The sequence below is a fragment of the Hypoxylon trugodes genome (assembly GCF_022578975.1).
Source record: "Hypoxylon trugodes strain CBS 135444 unplaced genomic scaffold F4822scaffold_7, whole genome shotgun sequence".
Classification (NCBI taxonomy): Eukaryota; Fungi; Ascomycota; class Sordariomycetes; order Xylariales; family Hypoxylaceae; genus Hypoxylon; species Hypoxylon trugodes.
In genome coordinates, this window is record NW_026250022.1 from 3,162,375 (window position 1) to 3,178,212 (window position 15,838).

The 15,838-nt window shown below is 46.7% G+C and overlaps 6 protein-coding genes across 6 annotated transcripts; 2 read left to right on the forward strand and 4 right to left on the reverse strand.

The window, feature by feature from the left end:
* Window positions 1-548: 548 nt before the first annotated feature.
* Window positions 549-2,881, reverse strand: F4822DRAFT_445137 (uncharacterized protein; the record flags this gene model as incomplete). The annotated part of the gene is made up of 5 exons (XM_051463346.1): window positions 549-1,407; window positions 1,471-2,012; window positions 2,082-2,269; window positions 2,348-2,523; window positions 2,573-2,881. 5 exons carry the CDS (start codon window positions 2,879-2,881, stop codon window positions 1,117-1,119), a joined length of 1,506 nt encoding a protein of 501 aa, XP_051312834.1. The 3' UTR covers window positions 549-1,116.
* A 4,668-nt stretch (window positions 2,882-7,549) lies between these two features.
* F4822DRAFT_445139 (uncharacterized protein) lies at window positions 7,550-8,328 on the reverse strand (the record flags this gene model as incomplete). The annotated part of the gene is made up of 1 exon (XM_051463347.1): window positions 7,550-8,328. The coding sequence occupies one exon, from the start codon at window positions 8,326-8,328 to the stop codon at window positions 7,600-7,602; it is 729 nt and encodes a 242-aa protein (XP_051312835.1). The 3' UTR covers window positions 7,550-7,599.
* Window positions 8,329-9,045: 717 nt separating this feature from the next.
* F4822DRAFT_333364 (RNA polymerase Rpb7-like domain-containing protein) lies at window positions 9,046-10,259 on the reverse strand. Its single transcript, XM_051455693.1, has 4 exons — window positions 9,789-10,259; window positions 9,653-9,733; window positions 9,428-9,597; window positions 9,046-9,369 (listed from the first exon to the last, which is right to left on the reverse strand). The coding sequence occupies exons 1-4, from the start codon at window positions 10,035-10,037 to the stop codon at window positions 9,354-9,356; spliced, it is 516 nt and encodes a 171-aa protein (XP_051312836.1). The 5' UTR covers window positions 10,038-10,259; the 3' UTR covers window positions 9,046-9,353.
* Window positions 10,260-10,791: 532 nt separating this feature from the next.
* On the forward strand, window positions 10,792-12,043 carry F4822DRAFT_333354 (DUF962-domain-containing protein). The gene is made up of 3 exons (XM_051455692.1): window positions 10,792-11,333; window positions 11,404-11,487; window positions 11,565-12,043. Exons 1-3 carry the CDS (start codon window positions 11,301-11,303, stop codon window positions 12,033-12,035), a joined length of 588 nt encoding a protein of 195 aa, XP_051312837.1. The 5' UTR covers window positions 10,792-11,300; the 3' UTR covers window positions 12,036-12,043.
* Window positions 12,044-12,651: 608 nt separating this feature from the next.
* On the reverse strand, window positions 12,652-13,935 carry F4822DRAFT_431931 (uncharacterized protein; the record flags this gene model as incomplete). Its single annotated transcript, XM_051461552.1, has 1 exon — window positions 12,652-13,935. The coding sequence occupies one exon, from the start codon at window positions 13,933-13,935 to the stop codon at window positions 12,652-12,654; it is 1,284 nt and encodes a 427-aa protein (XP_051312838.1).
* A 756-nt stretch (window positions 13,936-14,691) lies between these two features.
* F4822DRAFT_445141 (uncharacterized protein) lies at window positions 14,692-15,618 on the forward strand (the record flags this gene model as incomplete). Its single annotated transcript, XM_051463348.1, has 1 exon — window positions 14,692-15,618. A coding segment is annotated over one exon (927 nt), but the record flags the coding sequence as incomplete, so codon positions are not given.
* Window positions 15,619-15,838: the final 220 nt, after the last annotated feature.

A 15,838-nucleotide genomic window follows, 5' to 3' on the forward strand; every position in this document is an offset into this window, starting at 1 on the left:
ACCCCTCAAACGCCAATGTATATTCGTGTTACCTGATTCCGTCCTGTGATCTCAACATTCTTGATATCCTTCGCCACAATAAAAAGGAATGTGTCTCGAAATTCACACCTTAGATATTCCCCTTACAGATGGGCGTTGTTCACCCTGGAGACATCATACAATTACATACACCGATGGCCTTTCGGCAAATTCCGCACCACCAGGTCATCTTTCCTTTCTGCTCCCCAAATCCTTCCCAGACACCGAGCACTACACCCTGCTAATTTATTAAATAATCCGCGTCACTATTTCTCCTTATCGATTATGCGATGGTCGAGATCCGAGGGCTCATCCAAATCCCTGCGTCATGTTTGGCGTGGTATAGCGTGCTATAGTAGTATCATCATCCGTCAATAACAATCGGAGCCGGGCGCTTGAGAACGTCTACACAATGGTTTATGGCAAGAGAGAATACGCTACCCAGATCTCCATTCCAACCGGTATCCCTCCGATCTCAAGCCGTATTAAACATTGTCTTTAATGCGAAGCAAAGTGACCCTAATAAACAACCTACCTAGGTAATCTACGGTGCTAGCGGTACACAGGTCGGGTTGCAAGGGTATACACACCAAGAAACCACATGACTGGCATGTTCATGAGGGGAACAACCACGGATGCCGACGAGCTTGGACACGATCTGCTCTTGAAACAGATACGAGCCCAAGCCGCATTAGACACCACCAACCGCCATCACAACACTACTGCTCGTGTCTGAAACGCACATTTCTTGCTTAAGCGGGCTCGTGCAGCACCCATTCATTAGACCTTATCGGTCATATATCACCTATGCACGTGGATATTCAATCAGGATGTGACATCGGAAATCAACTTCAACAAGTTCAGATGTTGAATTCTACCGGTATCATACAAGGACGCATACATATCCCTCCAGTATCCAAGATAATACGCGGCCCCCGATTAGATGATCTAGCTGAAAGAGAAGATCATAGCATCTTGGCTATTCCAATATGTCACATGTCCCTATGCATATCATCGCCACCCATCGTCGCCATCGACACCCTAGTTTATTGCTCCGCTTTGTCCTGGACAATGAACCCAAAAGGGGAGACCTCCGCATTACGAAGAGGACTGAGCATTCACTGGATCATGATACTCGTATACCTTATGATCCCTATCCTTGCCTTTAAGCGATGGCTGTGTGAATGTGGAAATGCCCGTCTTCCTATCGTAGGACTCATAGAGGGATGCCGGCCGCTTGCCACCACCACCGGGGAGATCAACTACGAATTTCGGGATGAAGAATCCCGCGACGGCTCCCTGGACTTGTGCTTCAATGTCCAGAATGGTCGACAGGGGCGTGCGCAGGTGCTCAATTTTTGGTACCATATCGCATTGGTAAACGTAATACTAACAAAATAGTTAGGTCTCGACTACGTTTGTCTGCATAAATCGGAATGGGCGGGTTCTTACTGGCTGAATCGCCATTTTGGCCAACTTCTTTATAAGAGTAATCATGGTATCGATGTTGTCATTGATCCCCCGAAGCAATACTGTCTGGTTACGAACAGTAACGCCCGACTGAAGCAACTTTAGGCTAGCCTGTTCCGTGATCCAGGATATCTCATTCGGATGATTGAAGTGTGTATGAAAGGCCATGTGCTTGCCTGCCTTCCTAGCCTTATCTGACACGCGAATCAAGGAATCTACCCATGGATCTTTATGATCTAGAAACCTCTGCGGCGACACCGCCAAACCTTTCGATGCAAAGCGGAACCTCTCAATGTTCTTCATACCAATAAGTCGATCACCAATATCCTCCAAAAGTTCGGGATGTAAGTAGAAAGCATCCCCTCCAGAGACGACAATATCACGGAGCTCCTCGCGACTCTCTATGTAATCGAAAGCCTGCTGAAGTTTAGCGCGTACGGAGTCTTTCTCTACTTCACCAGTAGCAGGCCCAACTGCATATGACCTTGTGCAATACGAGCAATATGTTGGGCAGACCGAAATTGCTTTGATTGGTTAATCACACGTAATTGGAGCTGAGATTTAATTTAAGAAAGAAAAAAAAAAAAACATACGAAGGAGAAGCGCTTTATCGGGATAACGATGTACAAGCCCTGGAACCGGCGAATCTTCCCGTTCACCTAACGAATCGAGCTTGAGTATGGGGTGGTCTGCTATTATCATAGAGCCCAGTGGTATAAACTGTTTAAAAATCGGATCATTCGCCGGATCTTTCCAATTAATTCTGGCCAACACGTACGGCCTATAAATAAAGTCAGAGCAAGACATTCCCAAGTGTACAGCAACTCCTTCCATCCCCTAGTTACTCGGGATTACTCACATGACACGAAGGGCCATTGCAGATTTTTTGATACCACTCAATACATCGCCAATAAACTCATCACGGCTTTGCAAGCCCCCAACTTCCTGCCTCCGAGGGACCTCATTTGGGAGAGCAACATTGAAAAAGTCGATTAATCCATGGCTCGGTTTTTTTAAGTTCGCCTCGACAACGTGCTAAAGTATTCAGCATGCGCCAGCAATGAAGGGATTTAGTCAACTCTACCTTAACATTCCATCCCCAAGACCCGAACTCATCAAAGGAAACATCTCTCCATGATGGGATTCGGCGCCAGAATTCATCATCAGAACTCGAGGAAGGTTCTGGCTGTATAAAGGTAGGTACACAAGGTGCGGGGGTTAAGGCAGATGTAGGGGATATTGGGGGTATATGAGCAAACTCCGGTATGGGATCAGGCAACGCGAATGTCCTCTGGGAATAAATATGAGATATCCCTCGTGCTGACTGTGGAAAACTCCAAGGCAAGTCCGGTCCCCCCTTTCTACCACTAAGAGCCTGAAGACCCCGACGCATGGAAGAAATCATCCTGTTTAAGCTTGGAAATCTGTTATATATGCCCTGAGTAATGGGGTTGAGGTCGAAAGTGGGAGGGACAGAGATAATATTATCCGTTTAACTTATAGGATATAGAATAGCGAGCTCCCTAGCCAGAACGTAAGGGAAGAGAGGCTTCAAATATTCATGGCATTCTACTCTCCAGCCTCATATTCTTATATACGCCCCGGCATAGTTTGTAAGGTTACTGTCGCTGTTGCCTCCCTTACCACCCTGCGACCGCAATGCCGGCCAACGACAAGCACCAACATCTAGACTATATTCCGATGTCTAGATCGAGATTCTTGCTATCCGTATTTAATATAAGGGATGCGAGTTTAGAGTCCAACAGCACAGACTGCTACGTCTCTGCAGCCTGGCCCAGCGCCTTGGATCTCATACATGATTCTCATTTGCCGGCCTCATGCTAAAGACCATTTACAGACCTAATTCCATGGTGGGTAGCATTCCCTATTGCCGTCTAGCGACCGCATACCCTGGTTGTAGCTGATGGAAAACCAGAAGCCTATACAGTATAACGAGCGATTATTATTTTATACCTCCGAATAGAGCTAATAACTCGCCGATCAACTGCCCGTTCATGAGCATTACTAGCCCTTCTTTAGGCCACCTATATCAGCACAAGCACCCACAACACCACCAAGCCAGTGTACCGAGAAGAATACCGAGAACGAAGGCCTAGTGTTAGTTACCATGAGTTATCAAACTAGGTAAGTCGATGAAGAATCTGCAATCGGCTCAGTGTCCAATAGACTTGTTCCTTCGGATTATACCAACCTGGTAACCCACCGTTCACAGTTTATTCCCATCCTAGCCAGAAGAAAGTCCGCCATTGCCATTAAGAAGGTAAATTTTGGTACCCGGCTCAACGGCTGAGCTTGATGACATATTCCCATTTGATCACCTCACATAACCGCACCCCGACCAACATTTCTCCCACCCTACCAACAAACGTGGCGAGCACCACTGTCAACTATTGGTCTTTTAGCCGCCAGTCGTTCATGCTAGTTTGTATGCTGACACCCTGCCCATCCCACAAAGGAATTCGCTGGCGGCTTATCTCCAGCGATGCGGAACGTAGATCAGATCACGTCTAGACGCAACACTGGCAGCTATAATTTCCATATTGGGGCTAGACACATATAAAGAGGACGCCTGGACCATGATGCAGATCCTGCTGCGTGTCTAGGCTGATAGCAAGCTCGCACAACCACTGTCAATCACTGCTGATTGGGTTCCGCCCATATGGTAATGCCTTCCACACTCTTTAACGAGTAACACCAACACTAATTTCGAGAGAAAAAGTAGAAGAAGCCTCATGGGTTGCCTCTGTTGCGTAAGCGGCCACAGACTCTCGGGGAAAAGCCACAGGCAAACTTTCACAATCGACCATAGGAACCCTAGAGGAATTAGTCTTCCTAAAGTGACCTTTGCTTCCAAGTAGTAATACGTGCTAACTAAGGATAGTAGGATGTTCGCAGTATCTGGTACCAACGTTTCTCTTTACCTGAACACTAGTCGACTCCCCTCGGGATTTTCGTCAAAGCCCGGTATACCCAGTTCCACTGACACGGTAAGTCTTGGGATAGCGGTTATGGAGTGATTGACTACACCGTCGTATGATTTGATCCATACCTCTTGGAGAGGGCGTTGACGGGGATCTTGCCACAACATGAGCAGGTAGTATGCATTACCAAATATCCCCTAACGATTGGTAAGATCAAAACCTGCATAGAGATGGTCTGTCTACCTGGATTATAACAACGAACTAGACAGCAATAGGATCGGGGTTTGTGCGGGGACTGTACCCGATGCCCTCTCCATGGATCGTCGTTTTTCGGGTATGTTTCGACTAAGGAAAAACTTGACCGTATACATTAAGTACCCAATGTTGCGGGATACCGTTAGACGGGTCTGATTTGCCCCTAAAGGAAAGTGGCTTGGAGGTAAGATAACGCAGATCGGACTAAGAAGAACGGTAGCGTGAGCGACGACGAAAAATACGTGTAGTCAATACGGGTGAAGAGCGAATGACGGAGTAAATTCTCTGGGGGAAGAGGGAGCAGAGCCGCACGAATAACTCCAACAATCCAACCCGGATAGACTACAGCAAATGGGGAAGCCGAAGGGCGGTAAAAACGCTCCTAGACGTACCCTGTAGGCCCGTAGGATCAATCGGTGGAGCCCTTGCCAGCAGACGGATGCATGGATGGCCGAGCACGGTGTGAAAGCTGATTTGTCACTAACCGTGGGTTATACGATATCATTGGTCTTCAATGATTGGCTCCCATTCTGTCGGGTCTAGTAGCTTCTGCCATAATACAACCTAGTAAGCTTGTCGCGGTATCGTAGTATTCAAGTCTCCTATTTCGTCACTTAGGAGCCAAACTAGCTATGGGAATAGACGAGTCATTCACGACCACGGGATTGAGGGTGACATCTCATGCAAAATTGGGGTGGATTCATTGTAGCAAGCCCCCCCTTATTTTCCCTTGTAAGCAAATGTTGTCTTGCCACCCTTGTCCCAACGAGTTCGGTTCCGGGTAAAGACCAGTTGACAGGGGTCAAAACGACATCAGCTACTGGCTCCTGGACTCTTCATAGGCTCAAATCTTGGAGACGAAGGCAATTTGTATGGGGCCCCGTAGATCAATCTTCTTCAGCACTTAATCGGGAGTCACAAGTTCGGGCGGTGCGGGCCGCGCTTTTTTCTATACCGACTCGGCCCTCGAAGGATACCTCTGTCGGGCTTGATACACGGCCCGACGCTGTGGTATGGGAAATTATAATCAAGAGGCTATAGGAAGATACTTTAGATTATATGTACATAATTTTCTTCCCAAAGCACAGGACCTGGCTACCTAACGTCCAAGACCTTCTCGTTACATTCTCAACGGCCAACAAGCAAAGGGCCTATAAATCATCCGATAGTGACATCAAGGAAGTCAAATACGATGTTAAACTCATCCTCTTATGCACGGCTGTTGCATTAGTGGCATTTTCGTAGCGACGAGGAAGATACATAGGTTATCTAGAACGAGTGTGGGACAAGGTAAGAGGAGTGATCATTGCATGTGAGTTGACTTTATCATGCTTTGGCTCGCTTTGTAGCCCTGGGGGGCATGGGGCTCTACCATGGTCCTGGATTGAAGTCGCTGACGATTAATTTTGCCCTTGTACCCGAGGGAAAGAGGTAAACCATAAGGCCACTAAGCTACCCACCACGCCATGTATGAAGACCGATCCTACCATAAGCCAGGGGTTTAGCTGATACAACCTACGGCCACAGCTACAGGAGGCTTAGGTGTGAGAACTCGGTTTCTACTGTTAGAAATGTGTTCTCACTTGATTGGGGAGCGATAACGCACCCTCCTTGACGGAAACTCGAGATTCCATTTTTTCCCTCTCATAGTCCTGGGTATCCAGAACCGATTCATCCGTAGGCTCATCGGCGATGTAAATAGAGGGGAAGTGATATTGCCCTTCCTAACCCGTTAAGTCGTTCAGTTGGTTGCTCCCTGCGCGGATAACTCGACGTCAGGATGTAGCTGCCGCTACTGGCGCCCGAGCAAGTTACCAAGTCGTGTCATGGGTAAGCGGGCGATGCATTTATAATCACCCCTCTAAAGAATCTTACGGTTGCTGGATGATTTTCCTGCGCAGGGGAATTCTCTATGGCCCATACGAAGCTTGTGAGGCCAACTTACGACTATACACTAGAGCTTGATAAACCACCCAGGTAGCCAAGATACGTATTAACATTTTATACTATGCGGATTGTAACCATTTTCAGGTAATTAAAAAGCTATACATTGCACTATCTGAGGGCTTGAAGCCCAGGTACAGAGCGTAAGAACCCGAATCTCCCTCAGAGATAGTCAGCGTAAAGGGGTCCGGTAGCGATCGCTTAGAATTTCCAAACTCGACACTGTAATCTTGTTTTATGACTCGTAAATACCGAGCCGCGCACTAGGAAACCTACTCAGCATTCTATGTATTTCTTAGAGTGACCCCGTTATGTGAAATATGATAGAGGGGGCTTCGTAGGAGGGTAGAGGCCGGAAGGAGTGGACAAGGGGGCAAATTTCTGCATGACAATGCGTCAATCAACAGGCATTGGCGGTATACACAGTGTTATGGAGCTAACGATCGAGATAATAGAAATTGCATATATCTTTTTTGGCTCATTTTTTACGAAAATACGAAAATTTGGGCCTCGCAAGATTTATCGTCGACGAAACCGAAGGCCAAGACATATAAAATAGAGCACTATGGTATAATAAACTATTACTAGCGAGTCTGGCCCAACACTATTGAGATATTTGGCGTATTGTGTGGGAAATAACAATTTGCCGCCCAACTTTGGTTGGTACCTATGGAGTGAAACACCCGACAGGCTGCCACTAAATCACATATCAGTACTTGTTGGCAGCAGGGCCAAAGGATTGCAGTACATTGCTTACGTTCTTCCATATATGACCATTATCGTCTAATCAGGGCTTAATATTGCACAGAATTTAAAGGGGCTCGTGCCAAACTATCTAGGTATCTATCTTCTTTTGCGCAAGCCCGCCCCGAAATCCAGAACCCCTTTCCCTCCTGCGAAGATTTCTATAGAACCCGTGCGCGACAACACACAACAGAGAGCTAACACTCCCGTGGAAACTCTAAGACCCTCAATCCCAACAGTCCGAGTCCGATTCTCCGTCGTCGTCGTAGTCACTGTCCCCATTCGAGTCCGAGTCGCTGAGGTAGTATGTATGATCGTGGGGGTACCGGGTTTTACCATCTGGGCTCGTTACTGAAATGATAGGGATACCTGGTGGGCTATTATCATTGTTTTGGAGCGTCCATCTACATCTAGGACACTTGGGCGGGCTATAGTCATCATCGTCTTCTTCGTAGAGCCCAGGAACATCCAAATATATCCCATAATAGGGCACCCTCCTTCCATATCCATCGATTGTTTTTTCAATTTCATTAGATAGCTCGTCGTTTCGCGTGTGGTGACCCTCTCTCGAGCTGGTGATCGCCGCGTCCGCATGGTGTTGATTTTCTTGTTCATCCCCAACAGGCGTAATCTGAAAAGCTTCGCAGAGTACGGCGTCAATGGAAGGCCGAGGACATTCTCTTGCTTTCAATCTTTCCGGATTTCGCCTTTCTTCTGTACTCGGAGCGAAGACTGGCGATATTCGATGCTGTGTATCGGTTGGCTTGTCTATATTCTTCTGGCCCAAATCGAGTGATGCTTCTTCCAAGAAGCTATTGCCCATTTGTTTTGTGGTGGCTTGTGGTGTGGAAGTGCTCGTAGAATTACTACACTTAATCGAGGACGAATCCAAGGTTTGTAGTGGGCTTGGTACGATTGCCCTCTCATCGTATTGATGTTGGTCGTTCGTATCCATTTCTATTATTGCGAACGTATGAAGGTCGATATTGCCGTCGAAAATCACGTTTAGTCAAGATGATTCTGCGAAAGAGACCTTTTATGTAAAACTTGATGGGATAAGCCCGTGCTGACAAAATAATCGCAATGGTCTAATATCTTCGTCTAATATTTCGTATTTTTACTTCATATAGATCATATCTAATGTGTCCTACTAGGGTACGGGAACGAGTTTGAAGTTGAGATGATATAGGATTAAGAAGCCAGATCAGGGAGAATTAGTGTTTCTTGAATATCCTACCACCTACACCGCAATGACTACACAGCTGATGATGGGAAACTATTGTAGCTGTGCTCTTTACCTTTCTTATTTTCCATGGCGCGTTGAATGGCGGCTATGTCTATGGCAATTGGAGCTGGGCTTTTGACTCACGGACGTTCTCATATACTTTGTTCGCAAAGATGGACAAAATTTATCACCAACATGTTTAATTCCTGGTCCAGCCATGAAGCCGGAGGTAAATTCAAATCAGGCAGGCTGATTATTTGTCTATGTTTAGTCCAATGACGATGTATCGTACTGGGTATCAAGGCCGGTTACGGGAACAAAACCACTCTTAGGACCAAATACCTAGGTACTTAGCTATGGAGGACATAAACCACCAAATTTCCAGGATTGCGTGAAAAAATCGAATTCCCCTACTTGAGTTAGGATTCTTTTACAGATCATTTACTTCCAAAGTGCGTATGTACCTCGTTCTAGGTTGCAATTTGATTGCTCGTCAAGGGAAAAGCAGAGTACCAAATGTCATAAAAATGACGGAGGGCTTAAGTACATCTGAATTTCGCAAGACTTCAAGGGTGACCAAGACTTTACCTTGCATATAAAGGTGCCTATGTAGGACTACCAATACCAAGATTAACAGTCCTCAAGGGGCTTGTGTCGTATCCTATGAATTGCTTGGCCCTGATGAATGCGAAAGTGATCTTGCCACACGCATGCAAAAGGATGTCGCGAACTATAAACATTCCGATCCAGAAGCTTTAGTTCTGCAGAGTACTGTTGAATAGGGTGTCAGCATGGATGCCACTACATATAGCAGAAGAGAAGAAAATACCCAAGATAATCCTCCTTGATACTACCGATAGCCCATAGCTCACCAACCTCGGCTCGTATACCCATGAGCTTGACACGAACCTGGGTGTTAACCTCAATAGTTGTGTCCTCGTTGTTCGTGAACTGGGGAGGGGTGGCATTTGGATCCCACTTGACCTCACTAGGTATTGACTTTTCAAGAAATTTGTAAGTATACTCTATATGTATTGGTTTGTGGAGCACTTACGTGACCAGAAACGAAGATGCGAAGTGGTCCGGCAGCGCAAAAGAAGCCGTGTTGGTTGACCGAAGTCACGATTGCGTCCATCTACCTAGTAATTAGCATAGATATAGGGAATATGAAGTCCATCAGGGTGACCTACCGTCTCGCCTCGAAAGGGTCTCCAGACCACAGCACGATAACCCACGGTAAATTCGGCTAGGCCACTTCCAGGAAGGATACGTCCTTCAGAGATATCGAATGTATCCATAATCGAGATGATGTAGTAAGTTCCGGTACATGTACCCTCGACATCCTCCAGAAGCTTGCCCGTAACAAGCTCGTGCATGTTTCGACCAAAGTACGACGGGTGAAGGGTGACCCGACGCTCAAGGTTGTAGAGGAAGAACATTGTGATTTGCTTGTTGCGCTCGTGTAACGAAGTTGGGTGGGCGACCGGCGGGAGGAGTAGAAGGGATTGTCGTGACAGGGACTGCAGCCCTGGAGTTTACGGACGCCGTCAACAAAATCGAGGGCTATCGGTGAAATTAACTATAGTCGCGACGAGTGTAGGACGATTGTAGTCGACGGACCCCTTGCCGACGAAGGTGGTAAATGAGTGTTTATCGGCGCGTAGCGTGTGGAGGTTTGTAAAGTCGCGATTATTTGGAGGATGGAAATTGGTAGAGAACGCCGGGCTGAGGCGACGTGAACGCGAGCCTCGAGCCGGCTTTTGCGCACCCCAAATGAAGAAAAACCTGGAAATCTAGGGTATCATAGAATTAATTAGTCAAGAAATACAAGAAAGAGAAAAAGAGTGAAGCTAGCGCAATGCACGACTGCGAAAAGTTCTACCTGTGCTGTCGCGTTGTCGGGATGAATGCGACGGCAGAGTTGGAAGAAAATTCAGTTCGGCGCAAAGCTTGAAAAGTTCCCCGTCTGACGATGAAAAGGTTGAGGCGCGCTCCGTCGTGGCTAGCAGTAACCCTGACCTTATTTCGCCTTAAACAAACTTTACTCCGTAGAACCTGGGGGGAATGCTTGTTCTCCACTTATTTGGCTTTTCGAACATTATGTACATGTAGAGGTACGAATCACAAGTCCAATGTGATGTACTTTTCTTTATATAAAAGTACAGACAATGTTCCCTAAGACAATGCAAACCTTATCCTCTTAACCTTTCTCTTTAAGTACCCACGGACGATAGCTTATGTAGGTACCGAACGTGTCGTATGCAGAACGTATACCTGCCTCATGTACATACATATATATGTAGCTAGAGGTACATACTAAAGTACATGCAGGTGCCCTGAGCTCCATTGAAGCTCTAATAGCTCGGACCTTACCTACCTTAGGTACATTTAAGGAAAATGCGTGGACGATGGTGGCCCCACTTCCACTGCTCCTCCTCACCTTCCGTTATGGCCGATGTAAAAAAGATATTACCTTACCTGAGTACCAGAGTACCACGCAAAAGTATAATTTATTCTCAATTGTTTTGATCAATTTGATTTTTTCTATTTTTTTGTTCTATTTTTCTATAAGAACTTTACATCGCCGATTGTTTCTTCCCCCCTCATACTCATGATAAGCCACCGTCCGAGGCACGCGCTTCATCCACGCATTATCACGCATTATTACTCCCTAAAGTCCGAATCCTCTCCTTCCAGCCACAATGGCGCTCAACCTTGAAAGGCAGCTTACCTTCGTAAGTATAGTAGTGCGACGCACTCACAATTTGTTCCAATCTAAAACCTTTTCTAACAAATTGTCCGTAGTATGGCGCGTACCATTATAACTCCGTTAACGTCGCCATTCACATGATCTGTGTACCATTAATATTATTCTCAGGATTTGCTATAGTATGTCCATGTCAAGTCCATCGATCATGGTTTCGTGGCGTTTGCACATTGTTAACAATTATGACTTTTTCTGGCAGGCTGCAAATACCGGTACGCTTATCCCTCTACCGAAAGCCTTAACGATACCTCATCTCGACCTCAATCTTGGCACAATAGCAGCGTTTATGTGGGGAGGTTTATATGTCCTTCTCGAGCCTGTCGCCGGAACGATCTTAGGTTTAATATGCCTCGGAGCAGCCGCGTTTACAAACACCGCCGTGTCCGAAAACCCGACTCTGACGAACCAAATCGCCATCACCGTACATGTGGTATGTTGGTTACTACAATTCGTTGGACACGGTGCATTTGAAGGCCGGGCACCTGCGCTACTGGATAACTTGACCCAAGCTATCTTTTTAGCACCCCTTTTCGTCTGGCTCGAGTTTTTATTCAAGTTCGGTTATCGAAGAGAATTACAGGATCGCGTCGGGAAGGCCGTTCAAGTCGAGGTAGCCAAGTTCAGGCAACAGAAATCATCCAACGCCATGAAGAATGGGAAGGCTCAATGAACAATACCAACATGAACTAGGATCCACAGCTACGATAGCCTCTACATGGGTAAAGAGGAATAAATAGTCGCCTATGACACGTCTGCGTGCAGGATAATATGTTCCCCCACACCCAAGGACTTCTAAATTCATACACAGCCGATGTGGACATGCATGCCACGGGTCCCTCGACGATACATATAACAAAACCCACCTCAGTAAGTGAGCCAACGATCCGTCTCACCAGGGAGTCAGCCAATAGCTTCCAAAGCAGACCCTTTACGGTATATGACCTCCCATTCTTGTATATAGGTATCACAAGGTACATATGGCCCCCCCTGTGGGTAGGAAGCATTGTTAAGTGTATAATGTAAGCGTATTATTCGCAATAGTACCGCAATCTACGCGAACTAAACACAGCACACCAAATTTTTTGAAGGATCCCTCTATTAGTTTAGCTAAGTCTCACAGGAAAGCTAAATCGCCTACATACTATATACTAATTTACCAGATGCAACTTGTTCCGTGTCTACATATTTCGTATACCCTATCAGGAAATTCAGAGCTTGACTTACCGGGGGGAGTAGATATCAATGTTCTCAAGTGTCTATCGAGGCGTCGTACGCGAGAGCCATGTTCACTGGGGCTGGGGAGATGTCTGTCCTTGGTTCATTCTCGACAGCATCCTCGAATCTTGACATGCAAAGCTCTCTTCCGATTCCTCGATTGGCACTCCGAACTTGATAATTCTACTCAGAAAGGATCCTCCAGGCTTGAGCTTGGATGATTTGCTTTTTTTCTTCTTCCGAGGCGGTAGAAATAGGGAGGCATTGGTTCCAGTTTGGTTGTGTGGACTGGAACCATCCTTTGTGAATTCATAAGCAGTTAGGTAGGTAAGGTACATGGGCGGCGGGGCATTCATGGCTTTGACGGCAGTTGGTTCCTTTTGAGCCTTACTAAAGAATTGTCCTGCTTTTCGTCGTAGCTTTGGGTGTGCTTCGGCTGAGTTTAAGCTCATGGGAACCGGAGGTTTATAGGTTGGGGCACGTTGCCTATCCTGCGATCGGGCAATTGTGTTCTGTTGCGAAACTTGAGGGGGGGCAACAGAAGGAGGAGGCGGAGGCGGCGCTGGTCGCGGCGATGGTTTCAGGGCAGGCCGCCTAGGTAATTCATTCGTACCAACTTTTCTGTGGTGCTGGGAATAATACGTTGGTTGTGGCCCCTTTGGAGGTTTCCTCGGGTTTTCGAACAGTTGAGGATCATTGAGGTTCGGAGCTCCACCCGGGGAAGTGTTATAGACGTGCCCGTGGTGTTTGTTTAAACTAGAAGCGTGAGATTTCGAATCATTATCCCCAGTTTCCTGTTCACGAGACGACTTACTGGGGGCAGATGACTTGTGACGCCGCGAAGAGCTCACCGGTGGCGCGGGCTCCGCGGGTCTACCACAAGTCTCTCTTCGCACGAATGTCTCTGGGTGGTCATGTAAGTCCGGTACCCAAAGACTCCGCGCTAGCCCGTAGTTTTCTGGTACATGGCTACGGGTTTTTATAACATGCTGGGAGTGTCTTTCTTGATCTTGGGGCCTTCTTGTGGCCATATCCGTACGCATATTCAAGCAGACTTTGGACGGGCCTTGCCCGACATTCTCCATATCTGGCCGATAGGCTCTGAATGTGCCGTCGCTGGCTTGTTGCGCCCTCATCCGTTCAAATTTGATTGTACAACTTGGGCAGAAGGGTTCTGGGCCTGCGTGGTGGGGAATAACACGACCGCAGTGTTTCTTGTTCCTGAACCTGCCGCGGAACAAGCTGCTGAGAAAATTGACCGCCGAATCTTGTTGCTCAAAATACGCAGGACAATTGATAAGTTTTCGAGAAACGTGGCCGCACTCGAAATACTCCTGTTTCCAATCGTGGCACATACTATATATGTCATTGGCTTGGTTTATAGTGTTGAAGGGGTGATTCTCGACGTACATGCAGTTTTCCTGCGCTTCTATTATAGAGCCCCCCCTAGAGCTCGTATAATACAGTCGCCTCTAAGGACGATGTTATGAGACCACAAAAAATATATATTAATCTTTTGTTGCTCACTTACGACGAGAAGGGTATGGATTAGTTCACACGTGGACTCAAACACTGTTCTAGAAAAGTGCTTGCGTCTTGACCTATCCCCATTTCAATAAGCAGAGTAGTAACCTTGCTTGATATTTGTCAGTTGGTCCTGTGGGGATAGGTATTGTTAGATGGTTCTGCTGGTTTCTCGTAGGTCAACAAGCGAAAAAGAGCGCGTAAGTACTCTTATGTACATCAGATATCATTTCCTTTCGAGTACGTTCTTGAAAATGCTTGTCCGAAGAAAGAATTGGGGACCTCGGTACGACAATGAATGCTATTGTCTGGTTGCCTTTGGCAAAACTCTGGCTTACAGACTGCCACGTGTCAGGCGATGGTATCCCGAAACAAAGTAATGGAGGAAAAACCATGATACTTCTTTGTAGACAGATATAGGTAGCTAGGTAGGTTTCTGTATGAGTAAATAAATGAGCTTAATTACATTGTGTATATACAATGGATGTGTTCGCGAACAAACGTGCTAGTGCGGAAAAGTATATAGAGGGCTGTGGAGTTCGCAGATGTCATCGTCGATTCAGTCAGTCGGATCTTTCTTAAAAAAACACGTGGTTATTAGACTAAGAGATTCTGACCTAGAGTTTTGCGTCCGTATTACAGCACTACCGCATCTCCAAAGTCTACCAGCTTTCAAATCACATCCCCAAGTACTTTATTATTCAGCTAATATGGGTTGCTTCGGTGTTCTGAGTAGCTTTCTCCGAAAGGAGAAGAGGGACGAGTCCCAGAGGGGATACCGGTTGAGGGAGCGAGCTGTCTATAGGCAACGGCCAAACTCGAGCTTACCTCGCCCGCCTCCGCCAACCAGGCACCATGAAGGGTCTAGAACACACTCAGAATGGTGGGAAGACGTGGACGAATGGGAGCGTCGGCGGGAATACGCCCGTATCGTTGCTGAGGCACCACCTATCAATGAAGACTTCATCTGTTACCAGCGGAGTGAGACTCACCGAGATTCAGTCCTTGCTGCAAGAGGAGAAAAAGTCGCAGACCGCCACCCGCGACGGCCACCACAGCCAAGAGTTTGGTTTTATGATATGCTCAAAAACTGTACATGCCAATTCTGCTCTACCGAGCAACCTGAGCATTGTGTGCTTATAGAAGCACTTGAAGCAAAGCTCACAAGGGACTTCATAGAGTCCCAAAAACCAGTAAAAAGACCAGTAAAACGAGTGGCTACACCAGAAGTCAAGCATGAAATTTACAGACAGCTAGACCAGCGTAAGTATGAAGAGCCGGATCTACTTAAAGAGAGATGCTCTTCGGATCCCTTCGGCGATGACGGCGAGCCTAGTGAGATGCACGAAGAAAGTCCCGAGCAAGCGATTGGTAACGTTAACGTCAATAGAGAAGACCAAAACAAACCACGAGCCAAGAGGATACACCGCAAGAGCGTGCAGAACACTCTAAAAACGGATGACCCTATTATTACGGTAAAGGATGTACCAAAGAGACGCCGCCAGAGTCAGTAAGCATAAGTTAATTATGCGTCTCTTTGTGTGCTTTTTCTAATTCTCACGTTACACTTGGCTGGCACCATGATAATGGCGTCTTTTGTTTTTTGTTTGTACGGGTTGGAATAAGTTGGCGTTAATTTTCATCCGTCACTGTACACAGCCTGTTTCAAGAAAGAAAAGGAAAAAAAAGAGCAAACAAATCTGACTGGCTTGATAGCAGCCGAACAAAAGCGTC